At 40.4% G+C, this 13667-nt stretch overlaps 3 protein-coding genes and 1 non-coding gene across 5 annotated transcripts; 2 read left to right on the plus strand and 2 right to left on the minus strand.

Moving 5' to 3' along the window:
* Positions 1–1765: 1765 nt before the first annotated feature.
* Positions 1766–4255, minus strand: LOC18026774 (protein SSUH2 homolog). The gene is made up of 7 exons (XM_006410938.2): positions 4048–4255; positions 3761–3949; positions 3368–3419; positions 2901–3232; positions 2684–2825; positions 2472–2597; positions 1766–2392 (listed from the first exon to the last, which is right to left on the minus strand). The coding sequence occupies exons 1-7, from the start codon at positions 4067–4069 to the stop codon at positions 2008–2010; spliced, it is 1248 nt and encodes a 415-aa protein (XP_006411001.1). The 5' UTR covers positions 4070–4255; the 3' UTR covers positions 1766–2007.
* Positions 4256–4829: 574 nt separating this feature from the next.
* Positions 4830–8384, plus strand: LOC18026775 (neutral ceramidase 2). The gene is made up of 9 exons (XM_006410939.2): positions 4830–5301; positions 5534–5742; positions 5853–6182; positions 6298–6550; positions 6646–6913; positions 7004–7129; positions 7224–7287; positions 7406–7575; positions 7665–8384. Exons 1-9 carry the CDS (start codon positions 4994–4996, stop codon positions 8211–8213), a joined length of 2277 nt encoding a protein of 758 aa, XP_006411002.1. The 5' UTR covers positions 4830–4993; the 3' UTR covers positions 8214–8384.
* Positions 8385–8645: 261 nt separating this feature from the next.
* Positions 8646–13434, minus strand: LOC18026776 (protein VACUOLELESS1). 2 transcript variants are annotated; one of them, XM_024161097.1, is made up of 16 exons: positions 13336–13434; positions 12114–12967; positions 11718–12008; positions 11331–11470; positions 11157–11262; positions 10980–11072; positions 10810–10899; positions 10606–10719; positions 10366–10473; positions 10189–10262; positions 9992–10046; positions 9679–9860; positions 9415–9544; positions 9222–9324; positions 8990–9087; positions 8741–8890 (listed from the first exon to the last, which is right to left on the minus strand). In XM_024161097.1, exons 2-16 carry the CDS (start codon positions 12954–12956, stop codon positions 8741–8743), a joined length of 2577 nt encoding a protein of 858 aa, XP_024016865.1. In that variant the 5' UTR covers positions 12957–12967; positions 13336–13434. The 2 variants fall into 2 exon arrangements, with proteins under 2 accessions (XP_006411003.1, XP_024016865.1); XM_006410940.2 differs by lacking the exon at positions 13336–13434 and having other exon boundaries at positions 8646–8890; positions 12114–12956.
* Positions 13435–13526: 92 nt separating this feature from the next.
* Positions 13527–13599, plus strand: TRNAE-CUC. Its single transcript has one exon. It is a non-coding gene; the product is annotated as a tRNA-Glu (tRNA).
* Positions 13600–13667: the final 68 nt, after the last annotated feature.

Genomic DNA, 13667 nt, shown 5'->3' on the forward strand with positions numbered 1-13667 from the left:
AGGAGCCATGTGCTCTTCTTCTTCATCGTCTAGTTCACATTACTCTACTCCTCTAGATGGAGCATTAGGGGTCTTCCGCTACTTGAGCTTCTTCTTCAGTCTTCCTCTTGTTGTACTCTTCTTCCTTGAATGTTTTAGAGCATCAACCAAAGTCAGTAAATCCAAAAACATGCTATATCTACTCCACATCTGCGGTCTAGCTAGAACTCAATGGTGAATTCTAAAAGATTAGGAATCTAAAAAAACTTGCCTCAAAAAGCTTATATGAAAGACGATCACGGTAGTCCCCAAGATTGATCTGGTCCCACTCCTACTTGACAACCAAATGCACATCAAGCGGAAATCAGATAGGGAAAACTTGTGACAATGGCACAATTAGGTAAGCTGTGAAAGGGGTCTTCTAGTTGAACGCAATTGTACATTCCAAAACTGAGAAATCTTAACTTGAAAGATATTTAAAAAACTTGCCTTTGATCGACCCCATACAAAGTTATCAGAGTTAGTACGATCCACAACTCTATGACTAGCCCATGAGTCCCACTCCTACTCGAAAACAATGGGCATTTTTTCTTTGAAATGGAAACATGTGGTAAAAAGACACTAAATGAAATATGTTTTCATAACAATGTCTAGAAGCAAGCATAGAGAGAGAGAGAGAGAGAGAGAGAGAGAGAGAGAGAGAGAGAGAGAGAGAGAGAGAGAGAGAGAGAGAGAGAGAGAGGCTTACCCAAAATCCATGTTCTCCACCCTTGAGATGCGTGGTGAAATCTTCCAAGCTTTGACAAGCCAACTCGCATTGACTGCAATACCAGGGGGATTCACCAGTTTCAGTGCACTTGTCCTGAAGAACAATCCTTGTAGTCTTGTCTTCATTGTCCGCAGACCCTGAATCCATATCATCATCTGTTGAAGAAAAAAGAACTCACTAGTTCAGAAAGAAACAGCTTTGCTGGTTTTATATTATTTCAACGAGAGATCACAATCACACAGTGTATGTGTGTGAGAGGGAGAGAGGACAAACACCTGACAGTAAGCTTTCCCAGAGCCACTCTTTACGAGCATTATTCTGAAAAACTTTCCAGCGCGAGGATGAGGATGGAACTAGTTGATGATCATATGCCAGAAGATATTTGTATCCTTCTTCTGCTTCACTGTGAAATATAAGAGCTAGGGGTTCCAGTAGATTATGACCACCAAATATGAGCATTGTAGTATCCAGTCTAGTCCACATAGAGTGGTAACACAACACCGATGCAGGTCCTGGTTCAGTAAAGGAAAGCAACGTTGAACCCTAAACCCTAAATTAAATAAATCCATTTGTGTACTAAAGAAATGATAGAATTAGAGATAGAAAGAAGATTAACGAATGGAATGGTTAAGAGAGATTCCACTGGAAGAAAGCTTGCGCATGACGTCTTCACCAAGGCCCTCTCTTAGGTTCCCTACGGCAGTGATGGTGACAAGATCAGAGTAGCCTGATTTCTTCAACGCCGTTTCTATTCTCCGACCAACCAGACAAGGATCAAACCCCTTTGGAATCGGACAGCTGTTGAACGCCCACCACACTAACCAGAGTGTTGGGAGATCAATATGATTTGAGATGATTATGTTGATGTCTAATAATAAATATGATTTAGGCGATAAACATGTACAACGACAAGAAGGGAAAAAAAAAGAAGTCAGGAAGATCAGACAAGCTGAAGCCTAAGAAAAACATCACCAAGAAGAAGCCTGCCAACAAAGCCTAATGAAGAGATTCCCCTTCAATCTTATTTTACCTCTATCATATCAAAAGATTACAAATTGTGTTTCATTTGCTCCTTCCTCTAAAGCTAGTAAGTTCGAGAACTAGTGTGCTTCTCTAAAGCTCTCAAGTTCCTGATCCAATCAAGTATTTGGCCACAATAAATTATATACACAACACAATAACTGCTCTGTATACAAGCAATCTCTCTCTGAGTTTCTGTACTAACAAGGTCGAGATGATAAAAAAATCAACTCTGGTTTTCAAAGCTTTAACCACTCAAGGCAAGGACACAAACCCCAGCAGAACCTTGCTGGATAATAATCTTTCATGTAAATCTCTTTACCAAAACCGATTATGTAAAAGCTGAAGGCTTTCCCACGGTCTTCCATGGTGACACGAGTCACAGGCACAACAGATATGGTGTGTCTCTCGCAGACCACGTTCGCCGTTGGTGGAACTTCAGCTCTCAACGAGATGACTTCTGAGGAGACTTTGTTGAGGAAATATGAGTCTGCAAAGTAAGCTGGCGTGCACTGGTAAGCTTGTGTGTTGCAAAGCTGAACTCCTTCTGCTCTGTGAAATACTTCTTCTGGTACCGAGCCAGCTCCTCTTGTTGCACTCACCTTTCGCTTCGACAGAGTCTTCCTGTCAAGAAAGCAAATCTTTCAATAGCCACTCATAGCCAATTTCAATTGCTGGTCAAAGCCATTTGAGAAAAACTTACCATCTCACAACTGCGATACTGCTTGTTAGAAGAGAACCAGTACCGTTACAAGACTGACATTTGATTAACCCGCGAGACTGGCAGTTTGGGCAAGGAAGCTTTCCCTTACCGTTACAAGCTGCGCATCTGTGGAGAAGAGAAGGTTTTCTTTAGATAGGAGCTACGGTTTGCGACCATCAATGTGAAAGTTGAGTTGTTGATATGAAACTTACATTGTGTCGGATCCATCTTTATGAGCAATCAAACCTCTTCCATAGCAAGAGGAGCACTTCATCACCTGATTCTCCTTGTAAAACCCCGGCTCTCCATCGGCGTTGCACGTTGGACATACTACTTCTCCTCTTCCTGTGCAACCTGTGGATCAATTATACCGAACCTCATCAGAATCTACAAGATTCTTATTGTCCTAACAGTAAATTATGTTGTTACCAGTGCATTTATCAACAGTCTCAGAATTAGGGACCGGGACTTGAGTTTCTTTGTAAGGGACAAACAGTGTAGGAAACTGCGATCTCAGGTCCAGTTGCCATAACTCAGGAGCAGATCCATCTTTCTTCCCATTGAAATTCCCGCCAGTGAAAGGCACTGTCTGTGTTAAAGCTTCCCTCTCTTCAATGAAAGTGTCAAGAGTTCCGACATAAACATTGCAGTCTTCAACAGCAAGAATCTTCCATGTCCGAGCAGGACGGCTTCCCCAACAGCAGCGATGGCCAATATGATCAATAAGCAGCTCTCTTATTTCAATCTCATCAAGAATCTGCCTGAGGATTACATTAGTTCCAACAAAAATGTTCAGAACATGCAGAGAAATAAATCTAACGCCACAAGTCTTTGCGTCCTAAGAATTGTAAAAGCACATGGAATAGCAACATAAGTAAGTTGTTCCCTGGACTTACTTTTGCAATTCATGACCTGCTCCAGATGCACTCGGGTAGCCAATAGCTTGAGCTGTGAAATGCCAAGAAGAAATCAGAAATTTGTGAAAAAACTGTTATTTGGTAGGACATTAGAATAATACACAGAACCGATAAATCATCATCTGGCTAAAGAAAGAAAACCGAGAGAGAGAGAGGAAACAAAAAGCTTCTGTAAAACTCCAGAAATGGAGATCATAGGAAATGATGAAACTTTCACATTATATAAGGGATCAAAATCAAAAGCTAGAGGAAGCAGCATGTATTCGATCATCTTAATCACCAGTAAAACTCACAGCTCAAATATAATTTGAGTTACGAATCGTCTCCACAATAGCAATGAGAATAGATGGGCCGAGACGAGACGAGACTTACGAGTGGGCAACGAAACTGGGGTCGTTAAAACGGGAGGATAGAGAGACGGAGGATCGGAAACAGCTGAAGCGGAACGGACTTCCTCTACGGTAACGCCAGCTCCGGCGAAAAAGGCGTTGCGAGCAGAAGAGCTGTTTCTCTGCAGGTACTGGTATGATGAATCCCACCTCTCGGATTCCTTCGTTTTATCTGATCCGAAAAGAGAATTCAACAAGACCAATTATTGATCGGAGAATTCAAAGGAGATATATACACAGACAGAGGATAAAGTAAGGATTTTTGAATACCTGAAAGCAGAGGCTTATCCATGGATTACGAATCTCTCTCTGCCTCTCCGCTTTTTGAGCTTCCAAATAACAGAACCGAAAGAGATTAAATTTGAGATTTTTCTTAGAGAGTAAGGAAAACCCAGGTCAATTCGATCTTTTTCTTGTATCCTCAAATTGTGCCTTATTTTCATTACTCTTACTTCTTCTTCTTCTTCTTAAATTTTACACGAAACAGAGGAGACAGATTTTGCTTTTTTTTTTGTTTTTAATTGTCGGGTCGGTTGGATCCGGATAAGGTCGGGTCCGTATGTGCCATGTGTTGAAATGGTTGAGAATTCCACCCACCTCTGATTTTGTACACTATTAACGTGAGATAATAAAGATTTTGTACTAACGTGCCATGATAAGATTTGCGCATATGGTCGTGTCTTTTAAGATTCAACTAGACAAACCAAGGTCGTATATATGAGAAAATTAACACATTCACATGGATGTAGCTTCAAGCCGTATCACATTCTGGTTCCATCAAAACGACAACAAATCAAAAGACGATCTCATCTCACATGATGCGATCAGAAATAATCGTCCAAGAAAAAAAATTTCCTTATAAAAAACATTATTTTATAGTTAATGGTATGGTTATGATACAGTTAACTGTAATTATACAAGTTCTCGGTACATCGTAACACGTATCTGATTTTTAAAATTAAAAAATACGAAACATAATTAAACTTTAACGCGGTTTAATATGAATTGTGAAATTAATGAGAGCACTACCGACTTCCACTCGCGTCCACATTTTGAATTTTCTTCTTCCACTCTCTCTCTCTCTCCCACTCACGCCTTTGCTCAATTTCACTCTTTCATGGCGGATTCTCTCCCAAATCTCCTCTCTACCCCTTCTCGTGTGAATCTCCTCTAAGATCCGCAATCTCTTTTTATTTTTCCTTCAAGCTCTCTAACCATGGCCGCTTCACTGCCACTGCAGTTTCAGTTTCTTCTTCTTCTTCTCCTAGCTAAAGCTGTTTACTCGTCTTCCGAGTACTTGATCGGAGTCGGAAGCTATGACATCACTGGTCCTGCCGCTGACGTCAACATGATGGGCTACGCAAACTCCGAACAAATCGCGTCCGGGATTCATTTCCGTTTACGAGCTCGGGCTTTCATCGTCGCTGATCTCCAAGGGAAGAATCGCGTCGCGTTTGTGAATCTAGACGCGTGTATGGCGTCTCAGATCGTTACAATCAAAGTTCTTGAGCGGCTCAAGGCAAGGTACGAATCTTCTTCTTTCTTTTGGGTCGTCTCTATCTTCCAGAATCTTCGGAATATCTAAAATCTGACATTTTTAGATTCATCTTTAATTAGACTGTTAGTGGAATTTCAATCGTTTCCAGAGTTAGGATCGATTTTGAACTAATCAACACGAAATCGATGCTGAAATTAATAATAATGTTTAATCGATGAGAAATTTCAAGTCTTTTTTTTTGTTTTCTTTCTTTTGCAGATACGGTGATATTTACACAGAGAAGAATGTGGCAATAAGTGGAATCCACACGCATGCTGGACCAGGAGGGTATCTTCAGTATGTCACATATATTGTGACGTCTCTTGGATTTGTTCGTCAATCTTTTGACGTCCTCGTTGATGGCATTGAGCAAACCATTATCCAAGCTCACCAAAGTCTACGTCCTGGTTCCGTTTTTGTCAACAAAGGTAAAGTATTCAATTAAAAATCCTCTCTTTGCTCTCCTTCAATCGTAATTTTGAAGGATAAAGGTTCTTGCTTTAATTAAAATCGTTGTGTTTGTGTGTGTGATGATTAGGGGATCTCTTGGATGCTGGCGTGAACAGAAGCCCGAGTTCTTATCTAAACAATCCTGCAGCTGAGAGGAGTAAATATAAGTATAACGTTGACAAAGAAATGACGCTCCTCAAGTTTGTTGATTCTCAGTTGGGGCCTATTGGAAGCTTTAACTGGTTTGCAACTCATGGGACCTCCATGAGCAGGACTAACTCTTTGATAAGTGGAGATAATAAAGGCGCAGCAGCGCGTTTCATGGAGGACTGGTTTGAGAATGGACAGAAGATTTCTGATAGTTCAAGAGAAATCCCTCGGCGAGTATCAACCATTGTTTCTGACCTGAGCAGAAACCGTGAGTCAAATCCCTTTTTCTGAGTTACCTAATGTGGCAATTCATATGACAAATGATTCTGCACAATGTAGTTGCAGCGAGACTAATCAGGATGAAAGTTATATTTTTGTTTCAGACAGCAGACTTTTGGATATTGCAGCTTCTTATAAGTCATCTAGAGGACAGTCTGTGGCTAAGTCCCTTGATGCTAAGATACGAGTAAGAAAGGATTCAAAGCGTAAATTTGTCTCTGCCTTCTGTCAATCAAATTGTGGTGACGTGAGTCCGAATGTTCTTGGTGCGTTTTGCATCGACACTGGACTGCCTTGTGATTTCAATCACAGTACCTGCAATGGAAAGAACGAATTGTGCTATGGACGTGGCCCTGGGTATACTATATACAACATTGGTTTCTTATGTTTTTTCTTTGCCTTCAATTCTATCTTTTGTACATTCTGATTGGTGTTCTGTTTTACTGATGCAGCTACCCTGATGAATTTGAGAGTACACGTATAATTGGAGAAAGGCAATTCAAAATGGCAGTGGAACTATTTAACAAAGCTACAGAGAAGCTGCAGGGCAAAATCGGTTACCAACATGCGTATGTAGATTTCTCAAATCTTGAAGTCACAGTTCCTAAAGCAGGGGGCTCTGAGACGGTGAAGACATGTCCAGCTGCAATGGGGTTTGGTTTTGCTGCTGGGACAACTGATGGTCCAGGTGCTTTTGATTTTAAACAAGGAGATGATAAGGTAATTAAGCTTCTTAACTATCCTCTTGTTCCTAAATTTCTCTCTGAATCTTCCTTTCTCTAACAAAATGGAATCTGCTTCCTTTTGAAGGGTAATGACTTTTGGAGATTAGTGAGGAACGTGTTAACAACTCCTGGTCCGGAACAGGTCCAATGCCAAAAACCAAAACCCATTTTACTTGACACTGGTGAGATGAAAACACCATATGACTGGGCGGTGAGTGGCTATATCCTCTGATTCCTAAAAACTGATTGAAGATTTGAAATCATAGTGTGTTGACGATCTTTTAATTTGCACATGAACCATGCAGCCTTCGATTCTTCCGGTTCAGATACTTCGCATTGGTCAACTAGTCATCCTCAGTGTCCCCGGAGGTATGTCAATGAGCTAATAAACTTCTTTTAAAACCATTAGTGAAGCTAAAAGCCTAAAACTTGAATGGATATTTTAGCTGATTAAAACGCTGATTTGTGAATCTATAATTGGATCCAGAGTTCACGACAATGGCTGGAAGGCGCCTCCGTGACGCCGTGAAGTCTTTTCTCATCTCTTTGGACAGCAAGGAATTCAACAACAATCTCCACGTCGTAATCGCAGGTCTCACCAACACGTATTCTCAGTACATAACCACTTTCGAAGAGTACGAGGTTCAAAGATACGAGGTTTGTTATAAGAAAAAAAATTTTGATCGTTGACTCTGCTTTGCTTACAAGTCACGCCACTATGCTTAAAACAACTGCTTGTTTTTCAGGGAGCTTCAACGCTATATGGACCACACACACTCACTGCCTATATCCAAGAGTTCAAGAAACTAGCTACAGCTTTGGTTAAAGGTCAAACACTCCCACGCGGGCCTCAGCCACCCGACCTTCTAGACAAACAGATCAGTTTACTATCGCCTGTGGTCATAGACTCAACTCCTTTAGGAGTCAGCTTCGGTGATGTCAAAGCCGATGTGCCTCCAAAGTCAACGTTCAGGAGAGGCCAGCAAGTCAACGCGACGTTTTGGTCGGGATGTCCACGAAACGACTTGATGACGGAGGGATCTTTTGCTGTTGTGGAGACGCTGCGCGACGGAGGGAAGTGGGTCCCAGCATACGACGACGATGACTTCAGTCTAAAGTTTAAGTGGTCAAGACCGGCGAAGCTGAGCCCGGAGAGCCAAGCCACGGTTGAGTGGAGGATACCGGAATCTGCGGTTGCCGGAGTTTACAGGCTAAGACATTACGGAGCTTCTAAGCCGTTACTTGGATCCATTACAAGCTTCTCGGGTTCTTCTAGCGCCTTCGTAGTAGTATAACAAATTACCTAAACTCTAAAGTAAACATATCGCTGCATGGTGTATAATTTACGAAATTAAAAGAGATGAAAAAAGGTTATAGGTGAAAAGTCAAAGCCAATATTGTTTCCTTCATGGATTGTGGAATGATATTATCTTTTATGTTATAGATAGAAGAAATTTTCCTTTTCAGCATAACATATCCATGGTATGATTTGTGACACAAAGCTAAGAGTTACTTAGCAGAAAGAGAGGTAAATATAAATATTAGCCTCCAATATCGCTAGTTTTTATACCCTTTTAACCACATCACAATTTTCTTAGTAAGTGTGTATACCTTGGATGAAGATAAATTATCCGGTAAAACACATGCTACACAAAGAAAAGGATACATATGTAATAGTGTAATACACAACTTGGGGAGAACCAACACCAGTTTTTTTTTTTTTTCACAATTATTTTAATTAATTACTCACTCTTACAAACTTTCTCATGAGTTACATACAAACCAACAAAAAAAAAAGAGAGCAAATGATATCACTCTAAAACTAGGAGACTCCTTGGAAAGGCATTTTAAGGGTATCAAAAATAGCATTCTGTGAAAACGTCTTCCTGAATCTCTCCAACAACTCTCCTCCATCATTTGCCTGAGCCGCTGCATCAGCCGCTTCTTTCGCCATTCCAATACGAGCATAAGCCTGAGACGCCACAATTAAAAAAAAACTCACACTAAAGGCTTTGATAGATTCATAAATAATCGAATCCAAGAGTAGATATATGTTATATCCAGAGCAGACCTCGCCTCTTTCTCCAAGATCTGACAGCTTGGGGATGTATTTTAGAGCCTCCGCTTTCTCATCTGCATCGATGCATGCCTCCACGAATGGACGGAAACCTTCATGATATATAATGCAAGTTAAACCATGAGAGATGAACCGAAATGAATTTTCTGCCCTCTTCAAATCAGACTAGTACAGGATGCAAATGCTAACTAACAGTGAAACTACTATCATAAGGCTGCAAAATTACCTGTTGGTGGTCTCTTTTCCTTTGAAAACTTCTCCAGCGCTTCCCAGTCTTTGATTGTAGCCAGAGCAAATGCTTTAAGAAAATACCATCTTTTATCAGAAACCTGAAAATTCAAAAGATACTGTGGTGAAGATGGCGTTCTCTAGGTCATTCATCGCACAAAACGGGGAAGAAAACAAAAATCCGATTAGACCTTGAATTCTGACTTCACTTTTGCTGCAGCACGATTATTACGCAGGACAATACATGTACGTATAGTATCATTGATGCTTGAATCAACAAAGATAGCCTGCTTCGTACTAGCTTCTAGCTCATGCTGTATCCTAAAACATGTAGCAAATAAGACCATGAGATGAAGAGCAAAGAATACACTGACAAGTGAAAATCAAGTTTCCAATACAGAGAGGATGCCTTAGAAAAAAAGAAAGAAAGAGCACACTGGCTTAAAATCTATTACCTCAGGAGTTTTGCATGCTCCTCAGCGGCCTTAGACTCGAAAGTGTGCTCCTTTGTCTGAGAGAAAAGGTTACTGGCTTTCTCTATTAGTTTTATCCGCGGACCGTGCAGCGGAGATCCTTTGCTAGCCATTGGGTTTTTGCCCATATCCCATGATTCTTTCCATAAAAGGAAAGCTACTTCCTGAAACAACCAGCATTTCTCTGATGGTCAACTTCAACGTTTTTACAGGAAAAAAAGATTTAACAAATTGGCCCAACTTAGCTTCTGAACTAAGATAATTAATCAAGGAAAACCTTGATCATAATACGTACATGAATCTGACCCGTAGATAAGAAGAAATCCTTCAGGAATTCATGTTTATGACACCTACAGTAGGAAAATTATGTAACACCGTTAGATACTTGCAAAAAAACATTGATTGCAAGTTTGCAACTGCTTGGTTAAACCAGGTTTTAAACAGTGTAGTTTTAAATAATCAAGCAAGCTAGGTAGAATAAGATTTTCCTACCGTGCATAAGCTACAAATAAATCACGAGCCAAAACTCTGCCTTGGATCATCGCAAAGAATTCCAAAGGAGGCCTCTGGTCAAACCCCACAGAATAAAAACCAGTTAGTTCTTGTTTGTTAGCACAACATACATATTTCTAGTTGAAGTATTACATCGAAAATAAAACAATCATGCACCTTTTGCCATATATGAAATATAACGAGATAAACCAGGTCTGTGTCACCACTCTCAGTTGCTTTCACTAAAGCGGTGTCTTCCTCCCCAATACTTAGTAAAAGAGGAACCTGGAATTACAGGAAGTGATCATGAAACATGTGAAATAAAGTTTCTACACAATTTATTAGCCAAAAAACATGAATGCTTTTTATATCTGTATTAAAAACCGAACAGGAGGTGGTCATCTTAGATAGACAAACCTGTTTCGTGGAGCGTGGTTCATGTTCAACTAGCATTGCAGCTAACTTTCGACGGCCACAGTTATCAGCATGAGTGGCCACTGCAGCATAAGATATTCCTTTGCATAGTTGGAGCTGAAATTCAATGAACATCGTCCCTTTTAGGTCCATGTGTTTCCTTCATCTATATATAGTGCAAAGACTAATATAAAGTAGAATATGAACCTTATCAAGTAAAATTTCAAGAAGATGAGCATCTGGAGTTGATTGTGAAGCAGTTATCTTTGCACACGCCCAGTGCATTATCACCACTTCCTATACGACGCCAATAATAGAAATTTCACAATCACCATAAGGTCGCACGTTCAAAGTAAAATAAAAAAAATCTGACTTACTTTATTCATTCCTAAGTACTCAGATATCCGGAGAGCAAGAAGGTGGGAATGAGCATTAATTAGGCGACTAATCAAAACCATTGCTGTCAGTAACTGCACGCCAAATAAATTTCATGAGGAAAGGGTAGCTACAAACACTCTCTTTGTTAAGAAAAAAATATACAAATTTGCAAAGACCTTGTACTGCTGAATGCTCAGAGGTATGCCAATATTAGGATCACGAACGGCGTTTAAAACCCGTAAGGTTCTACAAGTCTCTTGGACACGGTCACGCTGGAAATTGCTGTCACAGTTCACCGAGGGTTAGTCTCCAAAGTTAAATTACTGAAAGTCAAATTCTTTTAGACTAACCAGCTGAACGCTTGTCCATAACTAGCCGCTCGTAACAAGGCTCTCTGACGAGTTACATCAAATTCATGGCCAGCAGCATCAATACAGGATTCAACAGCCTCAGACAGCGATGAACGAATTAGTCTCAAATTTTCATCTGCCTGAAAGAAGAAGAGCAAATCAGTTTCATCACTCATTACAAACTATTCTTCTCAAGTCAGTCCACTTTTTCTGTCAGAACACCATACTCATTCTAGAACGTGATAATACAATATCAGCAACAGCAGGAAGCACTGAGACACGAAAGCCTGACTAATAAGAAAAATCACATCATAATGCACAACATCTGCTACAGAGCACCATAAAGATACATATGCTTTTTTTTGTTGTCTATAGTAATAAACCTACCTTAGCACTTCGCCTGTCAAAATGATCCAAAGCATCATACAGCAAAGCTGCAGGTGATGTGCTTCCAATCTTAAAGATTGACTCGGTAGAATCAGGTACTCTTTGCAGAAATTCAAGGCTCGTGTTAGATAATATCCTCACTCCGTCGCATTCTGGGATGAGAATTACAGGTTCATCATAGAAATAGTGAACTGGTTCTCCTAAAGGACCCACCATCATCAAATCCTCATCCCAATAGAGCAGCACACTATCCATTCCACACCAAGCCATTTGCTGCGGAGGAAGGGCTGACTAGAAAAGTATGTGATTAGAGACACAATTAAGGCACCATATTTACACCAATTATATTCAGCGTATGAGAAAGAACCAAGCATCTCAAGAGGCAATGATGCATACCTCGCAACTGTAGTCAATAGCAATATGTTTTGTTTCCATGCCAACAACAACAATCCGGCCATCATGAGTGAAGAGTGTCAGAAATTTCCCGTTAGGTGATACAATCATCTTCTGCACAGGTCCAATCAAATTCCCATAATCATCATTCTGCATCTCAGAGTCTTCAACACTAGGCTCATCAAACCTAATAGTTTGTGCCTCGTCCTCATCCACAACAAAAATGTCATCGCCAACTGCTACCAACACCTCAACATTCCCAGACATTGTGTACTGAGGTTCCCTCACAGCCAAGCAAGTTGGCTGAAGCAGATCGTCTTCTGTTAACCCCGGCACATCAGCCAACTTATAAGGCTTCATTGTCTTGAAATCGGAAATGCAGAATAACTGCCCTCCTTCTGTCAAGCAGACAACACCATTTCCCCAGAAGACACACTCCACCACATTCTGCTCAAAGCACTCCTTTCCCATTGTCATATTGGGCTCGATGAGCTCAGCGTGGATGTTGTAACGATAAATAGTGCCGTCTTGGACGATGCAGATTAGTGTCTGATCATCAGACCAGGACATTCCAATGAGGCGTCCTCCAGGGTGTTTCCAGACCGTCTCAGAGAGAAGTATACCTGCTGAGTTGAAAATGCGGAGCTTTCTTAGAGCAGATTCAGCATAGAGTTGGACAATCTTCGAGTCATCTCGAATGACTGCAATTGGCCCACCAAATGAGGCACAAGCCACCTTGTTGCGACTCAAATCTACATGTTTCCATCTCATTTGGTATATCTCAGGCTTCCTGTAATATCGATTATAGAGAAGTTGCCATTCCGCAGCAACAGACACGTTCGCCATCTTATTTCAAACTGGAAGTTGCAAGAGGAACAAAAAGAAAAACTGGGATTAAAGATCAAATACAAAACGACGATTCATACACACTAATACTGTTTTTAAGAAAAGCGAACAAGAACTATAATTTCACATCATCGAATTGCTAAAAGAGAAGTCTTTGAAGAGCTTAATCATGTAAAAATCGCAATTTTGACCATACAGGAACGGGTTCTAAAAATTTACAATTATATTGACGATTGTGATCTCGATAAAGGGTTTAAGCAATCAAGTTCAACAATCTCTTTAGTTAATCTACTCTGAGGAGATTCGACACAAACATTCGTACAGGAATCTCCACTGGAAAGGGAAAACATTACATCATCAATAAGAAAAAAGGACTTACTTTTAGAAACGAAATCGACGATTGTTCTTAGAGGAAAATCGAAGAGGAGAGGAGCTCATCGATGGAGACGACGGAGCTTTGAGAGAAAGAGATCGGAAAGCAGAGCCAGGACGAACATCAAATATGCCACGATTTTATTTTCTTCCTATAATTATCATTTATATAACTAAAGTTTTCCAAATAAGCATAATTCCGTTGTAGTCTAGCTGGTTAGGATACTCGGCTCTCACCCGAGAGACCCGGGTTCGAGTCCCGGCAACGGAGTTCCTTTTTTACATTCTTTTATTTAAAAATTTACGTAATTTTTTCTTAGTAATCAAATTTCCATAAAA

Source organism: Eutrema salsugineum, unplaced genomic scaffold (assembly GCF_000478725.1).
Source record: "Eutrema salsugineum unplaced genomic scaffold, Eutsalg1_0 scaffold_10, whole genome shotgun sequence".
NCBI lineage: Eukaryota > Viridiplantae > Streptophyta > Magnoliopsida > Brassicales > Brassicaceae > Eutrema > Eutrema salsugineum.

Bases quoted from the DNA above. Each gene is read 5' to 3' on its own strand.
- LOC18026774 (XM_006410938.2), bottom strand. From the start codon at position 4,069: ATGGATAAGCCTCTGCTTTCAG. The intron at 3,233-3,367 runs GTAAGTCCAGGG...TGTAATCCTCAG, and splicing joins GCAGGTCATGAATTGCAAAA to GCAGATTCTTGATGAGATTG. The intron at 2,598-2,683 runs GTAAGTTTCATA...TCTTCTCCACAG, and splicing joins AAAGATGGATCCGACACAAT to ATGCGCAGCTTGTAACGGTA.
- LOC18026775 (XM_006410939.2), top strand. From the start codon at position 4,994: ATGGCCGCTTCACTGCCACTGCAGTTTCAGTTTCTTCTTCTTCTTCTC. The intron at 7,288-7,405 runs GTATGTCAATGA...AATTGGATCCAG, and splicing joins CATCCTCAGTGTCCCCGGAG to AGTTCACGACAATGGCTGGA. The intron at 7,576-7,664 runs GTTTGTTATAAG...CTTGTTTTTCAG, and splicing joins ACGAGGTTCAAAGATACGAG to GGAGCTTCAACGCTATATGG.
- LOC18026776 (XM_006410940.2), bottom strand. From the start codon at position 12,956: ATGGCGAACGTGTCTGTTGCTGCGGAATGGCAACTTCTCTATAATCGA. The intron at 9,861-9,991 runs GTACGTATTATG...TGGTTGTTTCAG, and splicing joins TATCTACGGGTCAGATTCAT to GAAGTAGCTTTCCTTTTATG. The intron at 8,891-8,989 runs GTCTGCTCTGGA...GTGGCGTCTCAG, and splicing joins ATCTTGGAGAAAGAGGCGAG to GCTTATGCTCGTATTGGAAT.